This window comes from Gouania willdenowi, chromosome 15 (assembly GCF_900634775.1).
Source record: "Gouania willdenowi chromosome 15, fGouWil2.1, whole genome shotgun sequence".
NCBI lineage: Eukaryota > Metazoa > Chordata > Actinopteri > Blenniiformes > Gobiesocidae > Gouania > Gouania willdenowi.
Genome location: NC_041058.1, coordinates 5,739,008 through 5,765,473, shown reverse-complemented (window position 1 = coordinate 5,765,473; position 26,466 = coordinate 5,739,008). Strand labels below are relative to the sequence as shown.

Here is a 26,466-nt window from a genome sequence, read left to right as displayed (position 1 = left end):
ATAAACAAATTAGATAAAATGACTCCAAAACACATAAAACAATTAAAATACACAAAATTATGAAGAAATACACAAAATGACTCAAACGCCATGCAAAACAGCAACAAAACAACAATAGAAACAGACAAAAGCCTTCGTTCTTTCCTGGATTCATGTTCAAATTGGTCATTATTTTAAATTCTGACACAAATTTTGATAATTTGGCCTTTGGATGGGACAAACCATCAAGTTGTTGCTTTAGATGCACCCATTACATTCACTATCCTCTCAATAACCCATTCATCCTGACACAATGCTCAGTATTTAAAAGCAATGTTAAAAAGTAAGCAGGCATAATATGTGTCTTTACTTAGAATTGGTACCAGTACCACACAACTATAAAATATTCCTTACTTCCCTGCTTTGCAGCATTGCACCAACACAATGATAATTAGTAAAGTTTATACAAAAAAGACTTTTACTTTTCCATTGTTGGTGTAATCCGGAGGGTTCACAGGTGTCGGCTGAGGCTAGAAACCCATCTGTGCACCAGTATCTGCCCTGCTGTGCCTGTAGACAATGTGAAAGTGTATTTTTGTGGGATGGAGCATTTACTGTTAACCGGCAGATGAAACCCACAAAACACGGGTAACAATTGTGAGCACGGGGTGATGACGCCTCCTGGGTCAGGGTGGAAGTGAGGATAATACTGTCATTACCAGCAGAGCCTTAGCAGGGGGCTCACAGAGCAATTTCACATGTAATAACACTGCAGCCTGATGGAGGGAAGCATCCTAAAGAAATCACAGGTTATTGTTTACACCGAGGGGGAAAGGTCCTCCGACAGAAACCGCTCGTAACCTATTTCTAAATGGGAAAATCGTAGCACTAATTGTAAAGATGCCCTTTTTGATCTTTTCTTGCAACAAACACACAATCATCACACTGAGCTGTCAGATTTTGGTGTTTGAAGATGACGGTTTGGAGCCTTAAAAGTATAAAATATCTGATTATTACTATTCTCTTCGAGTTATATAGATGACATGGTGGTAAACGTTATTGACTGATTTAAAAATACTAGAATGGTGAGTTGTGGAAGGAAGGAGCTGCAGTACCTCAGGATCGTTGCACATTTTTCAATGGAAACCACATTCCCTGATGGATGGAGCCTCTTTCACAAGAGTAATGCAAATTGTCACAAATAATTATCAATGTTTTGAGGAGCACCTGTTTATGATGCTGCCATGGCGACTCAAAGTCACCAGATCTGAATCTAGATGAGTTTTTGGTATTTTTAAATGTCTTGAAAGTGGAAACATTTGTGAAAAAGGCATTGCATTTTGGTGGAGAAGTGTCAGAAATGCATTAAAAGCAGCAAAAATATGGCAAGAAAAAGTGATGAAAATAGGTTAAAATATGGCAATAATGGGTCAACATGTGACATTAGGTGGGAAAAGTGGTGGAAAGGGTTTATAAGTGCTAAAAATGTCTTTTTGCAGAAAAAGGCATTTAAATGTGATGGATAAGTGTCAGAAATGGGAGTAAAGTAGCAAAAATGCATTAAAAGGAGCAAAAATATGGCAATAAAAAGTGATGAAAATAGCTTCAAATGTTGATAGTTTGGTGTAGTTGAAGAAAAAGCAAAAATGGGCTCAAATTATTAAAAAAAAAAAAGATTGGTTTCTTAAAAGCATCCGTCGACCCTGTCCCAGGTTGAGAACCACTGATTTAAAGGACCTCAAAGGTTTGTGTTGGTGAGAAGTCTTGACTAGAGGAATATGAAGGTGAAGTCGTTGCTGCAACGATCAGGACTTGTTTTTAACCTTCCTTTCACTCTGGTTCTCTTCTCTAGTGCTATCAGCGCTAACAGCAATGCTAACACCAATGAAACAAACACACTCAAACACCCACACGTGCAAAAACACACGTGTGCATCATCTACTCCTTTTTTTAAACCTCGGGGCTCCGTCAGCCTGTTCTTTTGAATGTAGTTGACTTCTATGCGTGCAGAACGAGCTCTGGACAAATATGGAAATGTAGCACATGCTAATGTGACTTTTCACAGCGGGCAGGTATTAGGCAAATCCACCAAACAAGCCAGGAATACCTTCTCCAGTTTGTTGACATCCAAATGTTTTCTGAATTTCAATGAGCTTCGCAGTTGTCGGTATTATTTTGGAAATTTAAAACGATTGTAGCAGGTTGTGTATTTAACGTGAGCAGAAGGTTGATCCAAGGGTCAGTTCACATGAAATTACTGACATATCTAAACAAGCTTATTGTTTGAAATACATACTATAGTCTTTTTTTTTTAGAGGCAGTTTGATTATAATAGAGGTCAGCTTTTATGGGAATATGTTGTACATACAGTCAGTATTACAACATGTGATCATAGCAAAACCCAAGCCGCAAAAAAAGGATGAAGTTCTTATGGGCAGATGTGAAAGTAATAGATTACAAGTGCTCACGTTAACGTAATTTAGTTGCTTTCAAGGGTATCTGTACTTTGAGTATATTTCTAAATCATTTACTTGTACTTAAGTATGATTTAAAAGTAGTAATTTGTTACATTTCTTCACCCAATCGTTACTACTGTAAGTAAATTATTATTTTTTGTTTTAAAATGATCAACAGACATTGTAAAACTAAAAAAAAAATGAAATCAAATGCCTCACATCATAGCTGACCAACCAGATTAAACATAATGTACAGTGCCAAAACAGCATTGAATGCTGGTTACTTTCTCAGCTTTAGAGTTCACAAATGTAGTCCAGTGTTTTATTTTGAAAAATTCCTACTTTAGCGCATCACTCATTCTGTAGAGCAGAGGTGGGCAACTTCCAAACAGCGGGGGCCACGAAAATGTGTTTGTTTGATTGAAGGGCCACATGATCAACAATCATGTCAGCATTTAGAATAATGACCAATCTGAGTATTAACGCAAAGAACAGAGTTTATATAGTTATTTTGTGTGCTTTTTATTCATTTCTGTTGTTCTTGTGTACTTTTTTGCTGTAAAATACATGTTTTTTTGGAGTCATTATGTATTTGTGTTGTCATTTTGCATTTTTTGGAGTAATGTTTGTGCATTTCTGTTTCGTTTTACTTATTTGAAAGTACTGTGGGTTTGCAGAATCATCTTTTGTGTTCTTGTCTACTTTTGTTTTCATTTTCTGTTATTTTGTATATTTTTTCGAGTCATTTTGTTTATTGTTGTTGTTTTTTTGTTTGGCATAATTTTGTGTATTACTGTTGTCGTTTTGTCCTGTTTTGTAGTATTTTCTGTGTTTTTCTTCTCTTTTACTGTATTTTCCTGCAATATTGTAGTTATTAATTTTGTTTTATGTATTTTTCGGTCATTTTGTATGTTTACTTTGGGGGCCTCATAACATTAGACCGAGGGCCATATGTGGCCCCCGGGTCGCCAGTTGCCTATGTCTGCGGCTTTAGAGAGTCGAGTTAAGACCAAACCAGGGACAACATTTGAACTCCATAAAGACATACATGCTTGGGATTTAACTCTACTATTTGAACATTCTTTAAACCCTAAATCTGCTGGTAACTTTTAGCTGAAAATGTTGAAATGTTTGGGGTCCCCACGAGGCGCGTTTGCTGGTTTCAAAATGACAATTTGTCATGAAAGACAAGGATAAATAGATGCAGACACACACTCGCACGTATAAGAAATCAGGCGTATACATTTATTTATAGCATCCTTCCTGAATAAAAGGGATGAAGGTGTAACAAAGGCAATACATATACGATCAGAATCTCACACACACACTTGATTTAACACACCTTCATTACGAATCAGCAGCTCAACCCACGGTGGATTTGCAATCAGCAAAAATGTTAATAGTATTTCATCTCTTTGGAAACTTACCTGCAGATGAAGCAGATGCACTGATTACTAATGCTGCATAATGACAAAACGTCAACTCCTGTGTGTGTATGTGTTTTTTTTTTTTTTTTGCTTTATGTAATAAAGCTGACGGACAAAGTTTTACTAAAGCTCTGTTTGTTACTGTTGGACATAAAAATGTGCATTTTTGATTATTGTGTGTTTCTCTGCAGGCTCAGAAACTGAAGTCAAACTCAAGTGAGGATGGAGTTCTCTGTGTGGTGAGTCATCGTACATTATTACGTTTTTACACTAAAATACAGCTTAGTTTTAGCCAAAATTTAGTCATCAAACTATGTCAGTTATAGTCTAGTTTTTTATTCAACTAAATGACATTAAGATTTTACTTTACTAAATCTGTTACAGATAAATAAAAAGCACCAATCAGTCAAACTCTATTTATATATCATCTGTCAAACTAATTTAATTGTAGTCCAAAGAGCTTTACAGGATTTTACTGATTGACAAAAGGTAAAATGATAAAAAAAAAAAAAAAAAGATTTAGAGACTATAATGCACACAGAAGTAATTGAATAAAATAATTAAAAAGATGACAAAAGATTTAGACATAAAAACAAAGCAGAGATTTCTAAAATATGAAACATTAAAATTTGAATAAAAACAGCAAAAGTGAAAAGCAATACATTTATCAAATAATTATAAGCATTAAAATTATAAAGCACTACATAAATAGGTTAGGAATTAATAAATATGTTTTTTTTTTTTTTCTTTAATATTTCATTCGCATTCACATCCGCAAACAATCATTACGTCTTATTGGATCATTTTCCAACTTGTCCTTCCTTCCATGAAAAAAAAGAAACTTCTGAGTCAGCCTATTTTGTCCCATGTGAACATTTAAGTTTTGTCTTTATTAGTTAAAGTCTGTGTAAAGCAAATTCTGACATTTTCCTCTCAACACATTAAATAGGTCATAAACATATTTCTTAAAACATGTACAAAGCAATTCAACCATCTATAATTTCATTGTGGAGCAAGGCTTCACAAACTGTGTTTCAAATGTCTGTGTTCAGGATTTAATGGGCGGGTCAGAAATCATAGCTGCGCTACATAACGGAGCTATCATCAGCATAAACCCGATCCCGCTGCTGAAGCACACCAAACTTCCTCGGCCTCCAGTGGGCGCAATTCGGCCCCTAACCATAAACAAACCACATATTCGGATTCAGGGGAATAAAACGCGTTTCCATGAATTTTCCATGAAATTATACACCGCAATTTAGGTTTTTTTGCCTCTAGCGGGTGCAGTTTAGACTGTACCTGGGAGAAATACACATACTCTGACTCGATACCTCGTTTGGCCCGATCCCTTTTTGAAAGCGCCATCAACGCTGGAGCTGCTTTCACACTGCTCTCCATAGACACAGTACACTCCCATAGGGTTAATACATGGAGGTGGCGTCCTTTCCGCACGTGGGCGTTGTTCCAGCGCCTCTAACTGACACGCCCCTCATGATTTTGAGACCTAATTTTATATACTTAGTGATTTTTTTCATTTTTCAAATTTGTCTCAGTGGTCAATGACATGTTTCTGTGGTGTGACAAACTCTTCACAAATTTATTTTTGCTTTACACGGACTTTAAATACAAATATTACTGTATTTTGATGTAATTTTTGATCACGTGTTTATTTATTTTTAATTAGTCCTTGTCTTGTTATTGTCACTTAAAAAAAACTGGAGTTGACAAAAACTATAATGTAAATATTTAGTCAGCAAAAGCCGCAACGTTTCAGTGAATTCATATTACAAGATCATAATTTAATTTAGCAGACAATTTAATTAACGTAAAGTACAATCCCGATTTCTTTTTTTTAACAGATTAAAAACAGTCCACGTTCGGTTTGTTTTCATGCTAATAGAATACACAACTCAAGATTTTCTGCAGGCTTATAATGGTACTTAAGTTCAATATGTGAGCAATATTTGTCTAAAATCGAAATAAAGCTCCAACCATGTTCTAAGACTTAAAAAAGAAGAAAGTTTCAGCTGATCACAGGTGGATTTGACCTGGGTGGTAGAAGTTTACGACCTCTCTGACAGAGATCCCTTTACCTGCCTGTCTCCTCTTCCTTTTAGTTCCTTTGAGGCTGAAATGGGATCGCTGCTTATCTGGTGCCTTTTAAAGTTCACTGTAAATGTCACTGTGCAATAATAAGACACTGGACTGACATTTACTAGAAGCTGGGCCAGGTCTACAGGAAGTGACCCAGCCGTCAGCTCGCAGCTTTATTAGTGAGCCGGTGACCAGTGGTGAAACTGTATATGCAGCAAAAAAACAATGTATGTGCATACTAACGTAAGAGCAAATGCAAATGAATGCATTTGCACAAACATAAATGTCATTTGCAGCTTCCTGCTTTAACATTAATACTGGAAAAAACAAGCTTATTCATTCACACTCGGCCAGGGATACTTTTTCAAGCTACGTTTACCGTGGACGGGTCTTCCCGATTAACAGAGAATTACGGTACATCGCGATCGAGGTATTGGACGCCCCCTGCACAAGGTCTTTAAATGACTGAATAAGAAAAACCAGAAGAAAAGTTTGTTTTAGAGCTACACAGACGACAACTGTATCACTGAACCTCGATGAATATGGTCTCATAGGAAACTTTGAGTCTGACATATCATTAATGTCCTGTGGGGTTCCTCAGGGCTCTGTTCTTGGACCCCTTCTGTTTAGCCTTTATATGCTTTCTTTAGGACAAATTCAACACAACTGTAAGGTTGATTATCAGAGCTATGCAGAACGCACAACTGTATCAATGAACCCAGATGACTATGGCTTCAGAGGTGTTGTGTTGATTTTTATATTGTTAAATGTTTTCTTTTGCACATTTTGATTGTATTTGAACAATAATAAACTAATTACTGATCTGAGTTATTAACACAAAGGGAAAATGGGTTTTGTCTTTTTCTGTGGTTTTGTCAGTTATCAGTAAGTTTTTTTTAATTTTTTGTAGTCTTGTACTTTTGTGTATTTTTGTCATTTTCTGAATTTTTCTTGTCAACTTGTGTGTTTTTGGGGTCACTTTCTGTATTTTTGTTGTTTTCTGTATTTTCCTGTCATTTTGTTCAAGTGGTTGTTGTGTCTGTCTTTGTTGTCATTTTGTGTGTTTGTTGCGTGTTTTTGTCTACTTTGTGCATGTTGTGTTTTGGGAGTTATTGTGTATCATGTCGGGCTTTATGTTTCTTCCAATTCCAGTTGCCCATGTATGCCTTCGGGCTTTGCCTAACATATCAACAGGCAGTATTTGTGCGTCTGTCGTCCCTGAAAACTTTCCCTCTGTGAGAAAAATGTTTAAGTGAGAAAAACATATTTTCTAAGTTGATTTGCTGACGTCTAATCTTTTCTTTTTTATACTCTCAGGACCCACAGATAGATGGGCCGAGCACATCCAACGCCATCCTAAGAAATTCTGCTGCCTCCAGATGGCCTATGTCCTCCCTGCTGCCCCCGCTGCTCTGGCTGTGGTACTGCAGCATGGTGGCCAATTTGTAGCCTCAGCGCTTCACAGTAACCAACAAACAAGGGACTGACAAACACATTTGTATAAAAAAAAAATGAAATTTTATTCTTTTTTTTCAGTAAAACGTTGTACTATTATTATTTGTCCTGTATTTTTTCAAACTTTTGTTGTTTTTTTTAAAATGAAGTTTTGTTGTTTGGTTTCTTGCAATGCCACTGTGTGCTACAACAGTTATTCACTATACATGTTCGATCAGTTTTGGGGGGATTTAAGGCTTTTATGTGTGCTGCTCACCTGGACTGGAGTGGAAATACATACACGTGGACTACATTCCAGTAAACGGGGGCCTGTGGGCTCTTGGGGTACACATAGTAAGGTTTGAGAAGTCGTCACATGGGATGTGTGATTGTGTGTTGGGGCACGTTTGGTTCATTAACAGCTACATTAACATTATCACTAGGGCAGCCTTCTGTGTTATTCTGTCTCCTCTGTGTGTGTGTGTGTTTTTTTTGTTTGTTGATGATGTGATGGTATTCTTACATCGTAACACACGAGGTTGCTGGTTAAAGCACACAAAAAAAGTCCTAAAAACCCACACTGCACACTTTCACACATTTAGACACACAAATACCATAACTAATGTGCGCTTTCTCTCTTTACGTTATGCCCTATAATGCTCTGGTGCACCACATGCTGTACATCACAGGAGAGGATACTACTGCTGTCAAAGGCAGAATTCACACCATCCGTTTGTTATTGTATATAATTCCTAACCATGATGTTGTCTTTTTTTTTTTTTACTTTTTTTTTCCTTATAGTGAGACAAAAGCTGCTGAAGTTTCACCTGGTTTTTTTTTTTTGTGTGTGTTTTTTTCATCATTTATTTTTGTTTGGATGTTGTTTTTTCCATTGCATTGAGTGCAAAAAAAGGAAGAGCTCATGATAATAAAACAGATTTTTTTGTAAAGTCTGGAAAATAGTGACAATAGCCAAAAGTATACCATGCAAATGTATCACAATAGGCACTGAAAAGCATAAGTAAGAAGAAAAATGTAAAAAAAAAATGCTTTTCATTTTTGCAAAGAATGAGCTAATTTTGTCTGCTTTGCTCACTCAGTTTACCATTAATTCTGCAGCAAGTTGGTCTGGAAACTGGGTTTAACTAGTTAGCTGTATATGCCATTTGTGCTAGCAGAGCAAAGGATAGCAGCACATTATTAACCAGGCCTGAGAAGCTAACACATTTATCTAACTTAACGTACGAGGGACAAATGGAGGGTCCATTTCGGCCCACAGGATAAAGTAAAAATGACAGAAAACATGAAACTTAAATTTACTGTATATTGCATTATTTCAGTCTTTTTTAAAGGTTAAACAGCTGAAAAAAAACTTCTTACAAAATCCTTCAATTCTCTTCAAATTATGACACATTTCCAATAATTAAATAGAAATTGGTCACAAAATGTAGAAAATTTAAAGTGAAGATCCTGTTGGGACTGATATTCATCACTTACTACTTGGATATTGTCAGTTTTATACATAAGTTGTATTTTACGTAAACGTAGAAGTCCAAATTAGGGCACAGTAATGTTGAACTTACTTGTTTCCAACATAAAATCTGTGGCCCACTTGAGATCAACCTGCTCCGTATTTGGCCCCTGAACTAAAATGAGTTTGCCACCTCTGCTCTAGTGTCACAGCTAATTTGTGCTAAACGTTCACAGCGTATATGCATTGATTTGGCAACAAGAATTTTAACAAGAACCCTGATAAGAAACATTTAGCAACTTTCAAAGGAAAGAAAACCTAAAACCTAAAGTTTAAACTTGCCAAACCAAAGCCAATTTGTTTTCCCGAAGCAACTTTTTAACATTTGCAAATTATTCTTCGCAGGCGTCTGCCATCTTAGATAGCACAGATGTGAAAACACTAATTGGGCAAAAACCTTATGCTGGATGTAACTTTGAATAAATGTTTTTATGACATGATGCCAAATGTGTAGCCATTGGTCTGAGAGCGTTGCTGCTTTAATCCAAGCTGGGGCCAAATAATAAAGCTAAGATTCATTTTAAAAAGGTTTTTAAATTACACGGAAAAAGGGAAATACCAAGATGAGCTTCCAAAGTAGGTAAAGCAGGTGATGTAATAATTTTGAGCAGTGACTTAAAGAATAACTAAAAAAAACGAACCCATTTCCTACTTAAAGATAATACGCTCATGATGGGTTTGATATTATTTTGTTGATTTGACTCTTTCCTTCAGGATTCAGTAAATCTTTAAATTCTTCCTTGAAATTTCCAAAAACTTCATCTTTGATCAAATTAAACAAACAATATCAGTTTTAAGCATAAAAGTATATTTGATAAAAAATAAAGATAACCTTTATTAGTCTCACAAAGGGGACATTTGTAGAGTTTCAGCAGCAGATAAATAGGAAGATATATATTTATGGGCCTGTACACTACAGATAGAGGGACAGAGCACAACAAAAACAACAATAATAAATAAATCAAAAACAGAACATATACATAGACACTAAAATTTCTGACTAATATCTGTGGATTGGCTACAAAAATGTTGTGGCTATCAATGTTTACCTTTGAGGTGTTAGAAAAATCAATGTTTTCTTTCCTATGATTTCTAAAATTAAATTTATTGTAATATTTGTAGGATTTTGGTATCTATGTTAATTTGGTGACACAATCATCTGTTTTCATCAGCCTTTTCAGCTCAAAGTCTATTCTATCTCCACATAATGGTTTAATCATGGAAAAGCAAAGCATTCACGCCATTTTTCATATTCATTGTCATTAGCGCTGCATGTTTTACTTGGAACCATCTAAAAACACGCTGCTTCTGTCCATGTTAGCTTCTCAGAACAAATCTAATGTATAGTAGAGCCTAAATGTTATTTACCAAGCTATAGACAAGATCTTTGCACTGTATGTACTTGGCTGAAAACTTTTAAGTTGGACAAAAATGCGCATCTGACGATATTCTCTTTCTGAGCATTGTGAGCTATTTTGACATTCAAATAGAACTGAGTACATTGAATTATCCACAATATTATAGTTTCTTCTTTTTTTTTTTTTTAAAAATACAATTTAAATGTATATTTATCCCAGTATGTAGATGATTGTGGGATGTTATTGCACCTGAGACAGAGGATATCAATGTAACTCTCCTACTGTTGCTTAAACCGACTGTATTTCCAGAGCATTATGTTTTATACCAAATCCCTACACTTTGTTTTTCTTATTTTGAAATTTGACGTTATTTTTCTACCTTATTTTTTAAAGTTTCTCTGTTTGGGTGAGCTATAGTGAATATTATTGACCCACTGCAGTTTCTGATAGTTCTGTGGGCTTATTTTATTATTATTATTATTAATAATATTATTATTTGAGAGCTAAAATGCTTGAGGTAAATTCACCCAGAATTTAAACGGTGAGCAAAACTCATTGCATGGTGAAAGTAAATGAATGATAAGAGTGTTGATTTGTATAAAAATGCATTTGAAGGGTTTTTAGGGACTATTTTATGAAGGTTGGGGAAATCCCTGAGGTTAGATATAAAGAGGGGAAGAAAAAGAAGCATTTTTGGCTTGATTAAGAAAAAACCTCAAAGATGGGGCATGTACATTTTCTTCAATTTATGTCAACAATGTCGAATCCTGTGAACGTTTATCTTTCGAGGCGACTCTGCGCTTTTTTTGAGCTCACAAGGTGTCAAAACCAGCGTCCGGGTCCTGTTGGAGCCTTTTCAACAAAGTGAAACTATACGGTTTTTAGTTGGTTTACCATTTACATTCATAACTCTTGTTCAAACATAACATGAGGCTTTTGTTTTGGAGACTCCTACGGCTCAATGAAGTCAGACATTTCTTAGCTTGTGAAAATGTAAAATTGGTTGTACAAAAGTTATAATTAAAACCATCAAATCACCCAGAATTGTTGTGTTTGTCGTTTTTTTCCAAAGCAAATGGGAAAAGTAACGGACGTACTGATGTTTACAGCCATTGTCATCAAACGCACTAATGTTTTTGTTACTTTTAAGCAGAGGTGTAAAGAATACTGATATTTATTACTCAAGTAGAAATACTGTTATGTAAAAAGTAGCTCAATTAAATAGTACTCAAAGTAAAAGTTTATTTTTGGTAATAAATCTTGGTACATCTCATGTATAAACTTAAAAAAGAAGAGACAATCTCGCACAATTGGAATTTAATAGATTTTCTACAAAGCCATCTGTACAAAATGAAAGGTTTAGTTATTTTTTAAATAAATTAAAACCAATGAATTAAACTCAGAATAAAACAATTCTCAGGCTCTAAATATAGATACATTTATGAACTCTGAAACTGAGAAAATAACCATCATTTAATGCTGTTTTTGGCGCCGTGTATTACGTTTAATCTGATTGGTCGGCTATGATGTGATGCATTTCATTGTTTTCTGGTCATTTCATTTTTTTTTTGTCATTTCACAATGTCCATTGATTTTAATACAAAAACATAATTTACTCAGTAATGGTTGCTTCTTTTAAAACGTACTTATGTACATGTAAAATTACTGAATGATAAATATACTCAAAAAAGCACAAGTATCCATAAAAACAACTCAATTATAGTAACGTGAGTACTTGTAATCTATTACTTTCACAGCTGATTTTAAGTAAGGGGGCTTGGCTTTAGAAAACTACATATTCAGCAATATTTCCAGCAAGTTCATATTGTGGTCTTTTTTTTTTTAATAACATGTTAATGTTTCATTTATTCAGACAACTTTGTTTTTTCCACAAAATGTACTTTAAAATTGACTTTGATCTCTTGACATGTTCCGACTGCCAACTGTCAGTCTTCCTCAGAGGCGTGTGCTGGGGCGATGCAAGGGCGTCAGTTTTTTTTTTTTTTCTTAAAGTTTGGGAGGGGATAATTACTATTAGCAAAAGTGACTTTTGATAAGTGCTTGGGACTACGACGATAATTGGTTTTACGTCAGGTAAACTTATAATTATGCAATTTAATGATATTTTTGACTATCATGAATAAGTAGAGGAAGCACTGAAAATACAGTGAAATCCATTTAGATTCAATCATTTGACCAATGTTAAATGTTATGGAAATATTTTTTGGATTTCAGTAGAAAGTGAAACATTTCAGTTCCTAATTTTCTGCCTATATTTTGTGTTTTCAGGCTTCAAATCGTTCTAAAACAAAGAAGTTGTCTGAATAAATGAAACCTTCACATATTATTACATATTTAGCATAAAAATCTATTGAGAAATAATAGGAACGTTGACTAACATTGTACCAAAAGTTACTATTATTGGCAGTTTCACTGTTTTATTGACAATAGACATTGTCAATGAGTGACTAAACAAATGTCTTTCAAACAAAAATAATTAATTGATAATAATTTCACTTGTTTTTATTTTTTGTTAAACTATAATTAATAAGATATAATTCATTATCTCAACCACACACACTCCCCACCCCTGACATGTCGCGGGGCATAAATTCACTCCACTGTGTCAGAACCAAATTTGTCACAGGTTCAGTCGTCATTTGTTACTGTAAATAGCTTCAGTTCTACCTGATCCTATTTATTGCTACATATGCTAATTAAACCTGTGATAGCTATTTACAAAGCACGGGAAATAACACATAGTTGATACACTTAATGCTGCACCACATGATTATTTTTTTAACAGATAAAAGCAGAGTGTAGGCCTCATTAATCCATGAATCTAGCATTATTTACTCAAAAAAAGAGAAAAAAAAAAGTTTCAATTGCAGCGTCACAGTTTGCTTTTATTCCTGGCATCAGAATGAAGCCTATTTATCTATTAAAAAAAGCCTCTATTGTATCAAGATTTTATTTAAAACAGTAACTTATCTACACGTAATGGGCAAAAAGCAATAAAACACTACACAGTTAAAAAACATGACATAGTTTGGGTTGAAAAGGCCAAAGCAGACCAGATCATGTGTTACCCTTCAGCATTGCTAAAAATAAATACATATTAAAATATCAGAAATACTTTATTCATCCCAGGGGGAAATGACTTTATTACAGAGGTTTAAAAATAAAGATTAAATATAAGTGAACACAGTAAATCTGTAACACAGATATATAGAAAACGATAGATAAGAGATAAATATATGACTGTTGTCAATACTTCTGCTGTTTTCAAAACCCTCGTAGATTCACTGGCATTTGCACTTTTGCAGGTATTTTTTTTTACAAACTCCCTTTTGCAAAGGCGTGAACACACACTTGTTAAAAATATTGGCAGCAGACGAGTTGTCAGATGTGCAACATAAACAAAAGTGTGTTAATGAGATATAAAGAAAGACAAAATGATTAAGAATTGCATTTACAATTACTGACCTATCACATATCCATAAACGTCAATGATAAGCTGAGAAGGAAACTCTTCTTTATTCCCTCCAATGGTGCAGAATAAAGTTACTCGTGTTCCCCAAATACATGTATTTATTTAAATAAAAAACACTGCTGTCAGTTATCAGCGCTTTATAAACAGAGGGACTAAAGTTCTGTAGAGCCTGATCCTATTAACACTCATTAATGTCCTTTACTTTCCCAGTGTGAGGTGTTTGGATCTAAGTAGTGATGAAAGCTGTGTGTGTGTGTGTGTGTGTGTGTGTATATATCACTTAGCATTTGTGCTTCTTTGATCATGAAGCCCCCCTTCACAATAAAAGGAAACGGCTCCACCTGCATCGTTGTCAAGTCTGATGGTCAAACTTTATCTCACAATTTTATTTTATCAATATATTTTTCTTCAAAAATTAAATATATTGTATAAATATTACAGGCAATAATCTGGTTATTTATTCTTGGAACAACTAAAAACAAAAGTCAAAATACATGGATAAGATTATTTACATTTTGTATAGGTGAAAATTTATAGTCTATAATTAATTGTAAATCAGAATAAGAATATAAATGGACAAATAAAAATGCTCGCCTATACAAAATGTCACATTTTGAGTAAATCTGGTAAAATTAGAAATGGATTAATAGATGTTATTGAGCAGCGACAGGTGAAACCTCTAATGTACGACTCATAGTAAGTCTGATATAAAAATGAGTATGTAGTGTATTCACATGAGATAGTATGAAATGTTGTATACAATATCAGTATGCATGGTGGGCACACTAGTCATACTCAACCGTCCCATGATGCACTTTGAGCGGAATGTGAAATCGTCCTGGGACCGGCTTCAAGCTAAAAATCAAACGTCCCCTTTTCAAATTAAAAGCATATCTTCATATCTTCCATTAGTTTTTTTTTTTTTTTTTTTTTTACATTTTAGTAAATAAGGCTCTTGTTTTGAAGTTCAACGGAAGTTTAGTCCGTAGTACAATAGAGGGTCTTTGAAAAGTGTTTCCGTGAGTTTTATGGATCAAATCATTCGAAGGTGGAGAATCAACAGAGATATTTAGCCTCAGTGTGATTCAGGTTTTTGTCGTAGGTTTGAAATGCACCTTGGGGAAACTTGGAAGTAGACTTCAGTGGGAACGCTCATCATCCTAATCATACGTATAGTATAAAGTAGACAGTATATACTCATTGAGTTTGTAGTGCAACGTACGGCGTGTGCCATTTAGAACACATCCTATGTTTTTAAGTGAGCCCGTGCCTTGGATAACTACACATTTTAATCGAAAATGTAATTGACTTTGTCGCTTCATTTTGATGACATTTTCTTACAAATGAAATAAACGTTTAGCAAGAAATGTATTCAGAAAATATGAAAAAGTGTCTAATTTTAGTATGAATGAAAGCCCACATCATAGGCCCACGTATAGAGTCAAAATTCCCAATTTCTCTTTGCGTGGCAAGAAAAGACAAAAGTAGAAGAACTCTCTCTCACGCCAACGTCACACACGCTGCCCCGAGCTGTGACAGAGGCCATATTATTTACAGCATCTCTGCATGTGTGTGTGTGTGTGGATAGGTTGAGAACAGAAGTGTGGTTTGTAATCCTGTGTCACTAAATATTTCCACCCACCCCTCTCAGGGTGACTCAGCCGTTGCCATCTGACTGCGGCCCAAATTACCAGCTCATATCTAGCGTCTAATGGGATAAAAATGGAAGTTCTGGTTGAGGCTTCAATCATGAGCCCGTGACCCCTCTGACCCCTACTCCTCCACACGGGGCGAGCAACACAAAGAGAGAGAGTCAGAGCAATGTTAAAAGACTAAAAAAAAATAAAAACGTGGGAAATTATTACTTCACGAGAAAACCAAGTCTGAAGTTACTGCTGCTCGCTGTGTGTTGCATCTGATTTTTTTTTATCAATAATTACTGTAGGAAGATTGAATATACTGTGTCAATTATAATTAGTAAAGATCTCAGTAGGCCTGTTGTATGAAATGTAACTGTTGAGGATGTTTCCAGTCTTCACCCTGTCAAATAAAAGTATTTATTTCTAAAGGGCCCATGTTAAGCTAAATGGACTTTTCTGTGCTTTAAACATGATAAAACAAGTGTTTTTTTCATTGATTCCCTCAATCATTAGTTAGAGGATGATTTGCTCCTTTCTTACTGCACAGCGAGCCCAAACACCTCGCTACAATTTGATGACGCGTTCCCACTTTAAAGACCAATATGACGCTGGAAGCGTCATATTGGTCGCGCCTCCAGGAAGCTCTCTGCCGTGATTGACATGTAAACCAGACACGCCCACGAAGTTGAAGGCTATTGTTTCTGCTACTGCCGCTGTTGATACGTAATGTCGCTATAATGTCAAGGTGGGAGGGGGGCGGGCCTTCTTCTGGCCCGCCGTCACCGTACTGGGGGGGAGACGGACTCGCACTCAATTGCATCTTAAATAGCCATGTGTTTTACTGTAATGTGCAGTTTTTTGGCAGAAAACGATCACAACTGTGTGTGGATAGAAAAAATACATTTGCTTTGGTGATTACTGATCCCCCTCATAACAGAGTGAAACATGCAGGGAAGTCAGTGTCTCATCTACAGACACGCCCACTACAGAATATGCATAAGTAGGATGCAAATCAGCCTGTTTGTGTAGAGTTGCTCGGAAAGTGACTTTTCAGAGACTAAAACTCCGAAAAACAGGCGAGTTTGGGAAAATAAACCGCAACTATGAGATGGGTGAAAAATAGCATGATGTGGAACCTTTAACATTGCTCCTCACAAACAAAGGGAATAGAACTCACAAGTACTCACGTTACTGTAAGTGAGTTTGTTTTTATGGGTACTTATTGTACTTCAATCAATTTCTAAATCAGTAATTTGACTTGCCCTTTTAAAGAAGTTAATTTGTTACATTTCTACACCATTCCACCGTTACTGAATAAATTGTTATTTTTGGTTGTAAAACGATAAACGGACATTGGTCATTTCATTTTTGTTGTAGTTTCACAGACAACAATCAAATGCATCACATCATAGCCGACCAATCGGATTAAACGTAATGAGCCGCTACAAAATAGCATTATTAGCATTAGGTTATTTTCTCAGACCATTGTCGCCAGAACAACAACTAGCTACGACTCCTTTTGTGGACCAGAGTGAAGCATTGGCCGGTATAGTAAACAGTCTGGAGAAAACACCACGACAGAGAGAGGGGCTGATGATGCTGCATCTTTCTGACATATTAGCATCTAAACATAGGAAAGGCGACAGTATCATCATGTAATTTAAACATGATCGACCCGATCAAACAGATGTTGCGGCGTTCGGGACTTCTGCGTCAAACATAAAAAGGTAAGAAACATTCACTGCATAGACCCACTACTCCCAGGATTACAACAGTGTTGCACATACGACGATTAATTTGGTGTCTTATTGTGAAAGTAACTGGTAACTTTCACTTTAAGTACTATTTAATTGAGCTACTTTTTACTTGTACTTTATTTTATGTAGGACTTACTAGTACAATTTCAATCAAGTAATAGTATTTCTACTAGAGTAGCATATATCAGTACTCATTACACTTTAATCTTTTACAGACTCCACACATAAAGATAGTACTGTTATTTTTGCAGGCTAAAAACTATATCTGTATACCAGCATTGATAAAATATCACTTAAAAGCTTTTTATCTATTTTTTTAGATTGGCTAATATAAGCCAGTTTGCACTGAGTGGAAGTGGGTAGCAAAAAACCCTCAAAAGTTAATATTTCACCTTGTAAAATTTCTTGACTTGAGTCAGGATTTCTTTCTCGATGCAAAAAGGTCCTGCCATGGTTTTACGGGCCTTCAAGAATAAGTAGTGTTGGAAACAATCTATTTAATTCAAGTACTAAACCAAATTTGAAGCCTAAAAGTATAATGTCTAGGCAAAATTAGATACTATATAAAAGCAAATATGATACACCAAGTATTTCCTAAAACAAGGTATCAAGTTACCTTGATAAAGTAAATAAATACATATTTTCCTACCTACCTGACAAGCCCCCGATTGTGTCTCTCTAACACGTCCTTTAGTGATGTCACTCACTGTTATAGAGCTACTATCTCAAAATAGTCGCTTTAGTGACTATTTAAAAAAGGCATTCATACTCCCTTTTGATCTACTTTGCATGTTTGCTTTTTTTTCTGTGCGTTTTGGGGGTTGAGCTCCACACATCACCTTTAGTCTTTAGACCCCCCCCTTTGATCCTCACAACAGGTCTGAAAAGCTATTAGATCAGGATAAAAGGGTAAGTGCACTACTTTCTGCTGCGGCTGACATGCAGGTATCGAGCATCGCAAAGACGCCAGCAATCCACTTAATGCTAAATCCTGCAGTCTTTTATCTTCAAGGAAAAAAAAAAAAAAACAATACAGTGAAGTGAGCAGTAAAAAATAAGGCACTTATCTCCTCCTGGTCACTAATGGTGGCGACAGCAGCAGTAAGGTCTGGTATGAGTTTATAAGATGTTCAAATTGTGTTTTCTAAAGAATGGAAACACAAAATACCAGAAAATGAAAAGTTTAAAGTTTGTTTTTGTTTCATTTTTGTATATTTCTAGCATTAAGTTGTAGACAGACATAATACATTAGGGTTCAATGGTCAAGACAGAGGTGGACTGGCCATATGGCGTATCGGGTATCATCCACCCACGAGCAAAGAGAGGCAGATATCGTAACAGATGGCCAAGAATGATCCAAAATTGGCAAAAAAAAAAAAAAAAAAGAGTGATAAGTGACTAAAGTGGGCCAAAAGCAGCCAAGAGTGGCTAAAAAAAAAGGAAAAATAAAGAGGAACCAGGTGGAATATAATGACAAAAGGTAGCTTAAATGGGCAAAAGATAGTGAAAAAGGGCAAAATGTGGCAAGCAATAGGGATAATGGCCAAGAATGTGCAACAAAAAGAGGCAAAAAGTAGGGAAAAATGAAACAAGTGGTATTTATTGGAGCAAAGTTCACGTATTTGGATAAAAAGTGGCCAAAAAAATTACAGAAAAGACAAAAATTGGAAAAAAGGGTCAAAAAGAACTTGCAAAAAAAGACAAAAAATGGGAAAAAAAGATATGTTGGCAAAAGGTAGCTAAAGACTGAAAAGTTTTTTTTTTGAAAAGGGGCAAAAATGGGACAAAGGAAGTTGTATAAATGGCCAAAGGAAATAAAAAAAAGGGGTTAAAAAGTTTCCCACTTTTAAGGTTTTCTGGGGGAATATTAATAATCATTCAAATTAAGAAAGAGCCACATGTTGAGTATTACTGACAGATATATGAGCTAAATGAAATAAAAAAAAAAATGCTGCTTAAATATAAAATAAAGAATATGCTCGTGATAATACAAAAGCCTTTTCTTATTAATAATCTTTTTTTAGTTACTACAACATCATTGACTACACTAAGCTTGAGACACCATCGTCCGCTGCTGGTTTTCCTACAAAGAATAAATGTAATATTTCTTTGTGGTTGTGCATTTGCATAAAAGTGCCCTAAAACTCAGGATGTGGTGATCTCAATAATTCAGCCTCCACTGCCGGGTGACAAAGCATGAAATCCATGGGCCATTTGAAAGCACACAGCCACCGTTAGTGCTTCTACAGATTTATTTAATTCCTTCTATCTTTGCACTACATCTGATTTAAATACACATCTGAAAACACTACTGTAGTGTAATGCTCACGGCAAATAAGATTAATACATGTGTGCATGAAAACAAGGCGGTACAGTTGAATAATGAGTAATGTTGATGAGACCAATAAAGCAATGATTATCTTTATGTAAGAAAGGGACATTTTATTTACTGCAGTTGACTGTGTTTTAGGTGAAAAAAGGTTTTTCTCTTGGTTGATTTTCTAAATAATCAAAAAAGAAAATCCAAAAATAAATATTTTCTCATTAACGCAATTCATTTCATCTTACTGTAAATTATGAAAATATATTTCTACGCACTGTTGATGCAGTACTCTTAGAATGCATGTATGTATGGTGGACAAAAAAAAAAAAAGACATTACAAATAAATAAAAAATACTGTACTTTTTTATGTCTTTGTAACCATATTTATTTCCTCAATATAAGCTTTTTTATATTCATGATATTCTAAATTTGTATATACAATTGCATTTCCACATTTATTTATGTATTTGTCCCCTATATGTATGAATCTAAATGTTAATATTAAAGGTCCCATATAGAGCTGGGCAATATGGACCAAAATACAACGATTTTTTTCTCAAAATGCCGAAATATGACAAAACTCAATATTTTTAACTCAAAGTCGGACAGGAAAGTTACATTAGGTTAAATTGGCTAATGCCAAATAGGCACATTTATTAACAAACAGCTACACAATATATGCCACTATTGGCTTTTATTGACTTCTAAAATGAATATTTTGATTTAAAAAAAGGGCATGTGCAGACAAGTAGAAAAAAAAAAAAGGGTATAAAATAATATATTGTTATAGGCAATATTGTAAATATCTACATCGCCAAAACAGAAATCACAATACATCTTGACTCAATATATTGCCCAGGCCTAGTCTCATATTATACACATTTCACTTTTTAGGTTTTCGAACAGTAATATGTATCTCTATTGCCCCATTTTTAGGGTCCAAAAGTGAATGTCCAGTCCCTCCATTCCATGTTTGCCAGGTATCAGACAGGGGAGTTTGAGTTTGCTTTGTTTATGACGTCATAAGTGGAATAACTCCTACTGCCCCTCCCTCCACCCTCACTATTTATTTTGCCATAAACTTGACATCACAACCAAGCAATAGTTTGTTTTTACTTCCCTCGGCTGAGCCTCTGGTTTGCTGGTTGTTACCAAAACACATTCCCAAACGTTCATGTGTGTGTGTCCGGCTTTTGACGGAGAACTGTTTTGAAAAGTTGGGCCTGTACAGAGCTAGCTTAGCATAAAAAACGTGGTCCCAACACTTCATGGTTCAAGCACAAATGCGGACTAGTAAGTTTGACAGTTGATATCATCTTGTGTTTCTTTTACTGTATAAAAAGTCTAACTAGCGCGATACGATGCGAGTACTTAGCTCAAAGAGGGGCGCATCGCCAGCACACCCCTCTACTTTCCCACGCTGTTTTCCTCTTCTTCAGCCGGTGACGATGCTTCTTTCCTCTCGTCCGACACCTCTGAAGTCCGCCCCCTTCGTCCCCCATACACGTTCTCCTGGAGCTAGAGCGGGGTGGCCAATCCTGGTCCTCAACAGCCACTATCCATCATGTTTTAGATGTTTCCTCTTCCAACACACCTGATTGAAACGACCAGGATCGTTATCAGGCTTCTGCAGAGCTTGATGATGAGTTGATCATTTGAATAAGGTGTGGCCACCCCTGAGCTAGAGGCTTTTGTCCAGTGATGGTGTCTCTTGCTCTGCTGAGAAAGTTTTGAAAGCACTCCCTCACAGCTGGTGCTAATGCTGCTGATTGCTTTCAATCCATGGGGCGTTCAAGGTCAGTAGGAGAAAACACTGCAAGTCATTAAAAAACCCTACAAGACACACACAAAAAATAAAACATGCATTTTAAATAAAAACGGACCTTACATTACACATTACATCACACCAGTGGTTCCCAAACAGGGGCGTGTGTACCCTTAGGGGTACAAGAGCACATTGTAAGGGGTCGTCGCAAAGATTTAACATCTAATTTCAAAATAATCAGGACATTTTTCTAGTTGTTTTTAAAGCTGTTTTTGGACAAATTCACCTCAAACTAACAGTACTATTGCTCAATAAAATACCATATTTTCTTGTAATTTATTGAAACAGGCTCATTTTATGCTGTGGAGGCGATTTTATCACACTTTTGACAATAGAAGACAATAATTATCTACATTTTAACACAGGATACTGTAGTCACTTACTATTGAAGTTATCACATAAAAGTAGTAGTTTAACTAAATTCCACTTTAAATTCTACCCCAATTGTTTTAAATTTGTAGATTAAGCTGTAGGGAACTAATGTTTGAGACATGTTAGGGCTTTAGGAGAGCCCGCTGTTCCATAAATGAAAAAGCATAGGAAATTATGGAGAGGGTACTTATGATATTATGATATACATGATTTGACAAAAATATGTATGTAATATAAAAAAGATTGGGAACCAATACATCACGCATTAACAGGCAGGAGCAAATAATATCTGAACGCTCCTCTGCCAGAGCGGGGCATGGCCAGACACAGCTCATTTGCATATCAGGAAGTACACTTTTTAGACTCAAATTTGGAAGAGAAATGCATTTTGTGGCAAAACACTTCAAATACTATTTATTTGGACTTCTGAGACTGATGTGAAATGATATGAAAAGCTCATCTTGGAGGTTTCCTTCTGTTCAAAGGTTAGTTTTTTGTTTTCTCCACAATTGCTACTCATGTAAGTAGTAAGTTGGTTTTTAGACTTAAAAAAAAAAAACAAGACATTCCAAATGACATCTTTGTAAATGTGCAGATTTAATGCTGATAACAGACATTTAGAAAAACTGTTTGATGAGCTGCCTTTTTTTTCTAAACAAATTGGTGCAAAATGATAGGACACAAAAAAACATTACATGTGCATAAAGGTGCATAAGTTTAGGGGAAAAAAATGTAATTGGTGAAGGAAACTTTTTCCATCGTCCATCCATCTTCTGCCACTTATCCATGGTCAAGTTGAGATGTTAATTAAGTGTTCGCAAGCCTAAAAGCTTAATATAAAATAATGTATTAAAGGAATGAATTATATAGAGAAATACACAAATTTAGAGTTAACAAAATGGCCCTGCATCCCTGGTGGATTTAAAAATCTGCATATTTGACCAAATGGAGGTTGCATATGAAATAAACAATCCTCTTCATCCGTAGTGTGTTAGATGCAGTCGACCTTAAGGTTAAACCACAGCCCAGAATGAGCATTACATTTGGATCATCGGTTACAAATGTAATGTAAAGAATCGGAGTGGTAAAGCATCTGAATGATGTTTACGTCCAAAGCTTTTTTAATACCTTTGCCGTCACCAAAGACCTGAGTGGTTACATGAGCGTTAAAAGCCAGTGCAAAGGAAATTAAGTTACAAGTATATCATAAAAAACAGGTATGTCCAATTATTTCCATGGAAGAAAAAAAGTCCTCTGACATCATCAAACTCATCAAACCACTCGCTGTGAGGTTTGTCTACTTGTTTTCTTCAGGTTTCTCCTGAGTGGGTTTGTTAATTTGGCTTGAAACTTTTGACTGGAGCTCACAGCCACTTAACGTTGTATATTAACGGAAAACAGAGTTTATTTTCCATCTTCTGTTTGTCAATATGGCAGCCAGTATGACAGACAGGCAAACAGATCCCTGGGGGCTCAGAGCCACACATTACAAAAATGGAAACGTCTTCCAGCTCCTCAGCTGTGAAAAAACATCCTTGTTGTCAATCTGGACTTGGTCTTTCACTTTGTGTTTCTGGGATTTTTCAAAGTAGAAATCCTCCAGAAAAGGATCATGCACACTTTTATGTCGTTAGCTTGTACAAACAGTGGCTACGTTCCCACTTGGGTTTGAATCTATTCTTCTTTAGGATTCATAACCAACCACTACAAGTATCGTTTCGCTTGTTTCCTCGCTTTGTCTGAATTTCTTTCCTTGTGGCTTAACTCACAGCCAGCTGTGAAGCTTATTTCTGGAGCTTGGTGGACACGTTGACTGGCTTGTCAGGTTACACACAGGTCCCTTGATGGTGCACAAAAGGTTTGCGGTGCTTTAGAAGGAGCCCTCGGTCTTTGAAGTCCATCACTCGCTGCTGTGCCGTATCGACCAGAGCGCTGGCTATGGCAATACCTAAAAACAGAAAGAGAAAAGACGGTTAGTTTTCATTAATAAAGCGGCTCTCAAATGATAATCAAGCTTTTTGTGTGTTTATTACCTCATAATATATTCACTGCCATTTACATTTTTGTTAGCAGGATTATGTCAAAAGTACTTAACAGATTTTGACCCATTTTTAAGCAAAGAAAGACCATACATCATGAAAAATTCCATTATTTTTTGGAGGGGATGCGGCTTAGTATACTGATTCTGAATCAGATTAAAAAAATTCCCAATCTCCCATTATTGACGGAATTTCAAAAACTCATATCTTAGTTTATAATTGACTGATCAAATCTGTGTACCCATCGTTCTTTGGTTGTTATGTTTCAAAGCCAAATTAAAAAATATTAAAAAACAAATTTTTTTGTTTTGTTTTATTAATTTAGACAGAAACAAGGAAAACTGAAAAACCAAATACAAAAAAAAAAACATTCATTTTATTTTATTTATTTATTCAGTTTATTTCCGACATGGTTACATTCACTTTTTTTTTTTGTACATGCCGAAAAAGGAGACGAGAGAAGCAGTTTGCTTATCTGGGTCCCTTCCCCCCCCCATCGCAAATTTACATGGGTTTACATGTCTCTCTGGTCAAACATTCTTGAGTTATTCTGAACAGTCCTTTTTTGTGTATTCTCATCTGTAGTCAGTGTTGTCTTCTTTTTTTTTTTCCTCCTCCTCTCTATCGTTGTTCGTGTTGGCCTTGTTCCCTGCCAGACGTTGTTAGCATTCCTCCAGTGCAAGAATAGTTCCTCTTTCGAAGGTGTTTGGAAGTTTTTTTCCCTTTTCATCCATAATGTCACCACTCGGGAATGTCTCTTTTGGACACACAAGTTTGCAGCTTGTTTTGTCTCTACATCAAGGTTAATCCAGCTGTTGTTAGTTCTATTGGCAGTGTTGTATTTTCCACTGTTAGATTTAACTTGTATAAACACATTATTATATCTTAGTTCATAAGCAAGGTAGTAATTTCATTGTACAGGAAAACGTGTTTCTAACTGCACATATGACAATAAAAACTTTGAATTTAAATTTAATGTAATCCTTAATCACCCCACCACCTAGCAATTGAAATGAATAAATGACAGACCTTTTTTACTCTTGGTTTCCACATTTAATTCAGTCTCCGTAAAATAATCACAGTCTGAGTTTTGTTTCCAGTGTTTATATAGATCTGGGTCCATATCCATGATTACCATCAGTAATGTTGTTGTTTAGGTGGATCCTTCGTATTTTCCCAAGTCTTCCATCGTTTTGATGAGGATTGGTTTTCCGTTCTCTTCTCCCAGTGGTGTGATGTAAATTCTGCAGTTCCTTGTCCACGTCTTTAGAATCTTTCCTCCTTTTTTTATTTGGTGTGCCTTCCATGCGATGCTTGCATTTTTTTTTGTCAGGCTTTCATTAATAAAAACCTTTGTTTCCTTCAGCTTTCTTCCTTGCTTCAGTAGTTCTCCTTTGAATTTCATATTTGTGAAGGTTATTTTTACAGCTCTGTTATCATTTTTCTTTGGCAGGAGATGGCAGGAGTTGATGTTGTCAGGGTTCAGGACAATGTCCTTCGACTCCAGGTAGTCAATGACCTGTTGTTCAATCGATTTTGTTTCTTCGTCACTCGCGTAACTCCTGGGTTTTATCTTTAGGCCTGTGATGATGACATCTTTCTCTCTTTCCTTTTGTTCCAGCTGTTCAACCCTGGCGTTCAACAATTTTATCTCTTCAGCATTTCTTTCATTCTTTTCTTTCAGTACCTTTGCTTCGCTTTGTAGGTTTTCCAGTGAGTTTTCCAGCGTCTTTTCCAACGACTTTATCTCGGCAGATAGGTTTCGTAGACCCTCGCGTATCATCTCCTTGACCTCTTCCAAACCCGAATTGGGTTCTGAAGGGCCTCCCTGCAGTTTTTTCACCATTTTCCTTCAGTCTTGGGCCCAATTTTTCAGGCTGTTCAGCTGTAGCCAGCTGTAGACAGCTGTAGCCAAGGTCGTGTTATCGGAGCGAATGAAAACACGTCTGCTCTCTCCAAAGACCAGAGATTAATGACATGTTTAAAACCAATCAGAAATACATTAACATGTATTTCTGATTGGTTTTAAAATCAAATTAATCAAAATAACAATTGCAACATATAATGTTTTGTTTGTTTGTCTTTTTTAAAAAAATCACAGTTGATTCTATATCTATACCGGGAAAAAAAATGACCGAAGGTGACGACAGTTGCAAATAAGAGTGCTACGTCAACTGCGTAAACCTTTGTAGTGATCAGAAATACACTTTTTTTTTTCATTTGTTTTTTCTGTTTTCCTGTTTCTGGTTTTAAATTAATAAAACAAACAAAAAAAAGTTTTTCTATTTTTAATTTGGTTTTGAAACAAAATAACCAAAGAACGAAGGGTACACGGATTTGATCCTTATGAAATTTGACTCAGTTATGTTGGGTTGGTTGTTTAATTACCCAACCAAGGGTTTATCGGATTGGATCTGGATAGTACATTTAACAACATTTTATGAAAAAATGTTGTTAAAATGTACAGTCCATACATTTGGACCTACTGTATCAATATTAATGAGGATAAAATAACTTCCAAGCCTTTAAAGTGTGAATGATCATGGTACGATGATCACTAATCCAGATAACTGCCAATATCTGGCAAAGTGGAGATTTGGTGTTTGGTAGAGGTTTCAGCTTTCTAAGTACTCTCATTGCGTTTGTTAAGAAACCTGATAAACATAAAATCACAAGTTAAAAAAATCCTATTGATCTTTTAAGATATGAAAATGTTTCTAAATACAGTACATACCAGA

General features: G+C 35.6%; 2 protein-coding genes across 4 annotated transcripts in view; one reads left to right on the top strand and one right to left on the bottom strand.

The window, feature by feature from the left end:
- gfra1a (gdnf family receptor alpha 1a) overlaps nt 1-7,826 on the top strand; it is a 112,658-nt gene extending 104,832 nt beyond the window's left edge. For all 3 annotated transcript variants that reach the window (XM_028468789.1, XM_028468791.1, XM_028468788.1), the window contains 2 exons: nt 4,054-4,101; nt 7,274-7,826. In XM_028468789.1, the coding sequence (XP_028324590.1) occupies nt 4,054-4,101; nt 7,274-7,405 (180 nt within the window). In that variant the 3' untranslated portion in view covers nt 7,406-7,826. The remainder of the gene's footprint in view (nt 1-4,053; nt 4,102-7,273) is intronic.
- A 14,658-nt stretch (nt 7,827-22,484) lies between these two features.
- The window catches only part of atrnl1a (attractin-like 1a), a 230,695-nt gene continuing 226,713 nt past the window's right edge, over nt 22,485-26,466 (bottom strand). The window contains exon 30 of the mRNA XM_028469441.1: nt 22,485-23,637. Coding sequence (XP_028325242.1) covers nt 23,516-23,637 — 122 coding nt within the window. The 3' untranslated portion in view covers nt 22,485-23,515. The remainder of the gene's footprint in view (nt 23,638-26,466) is intronic.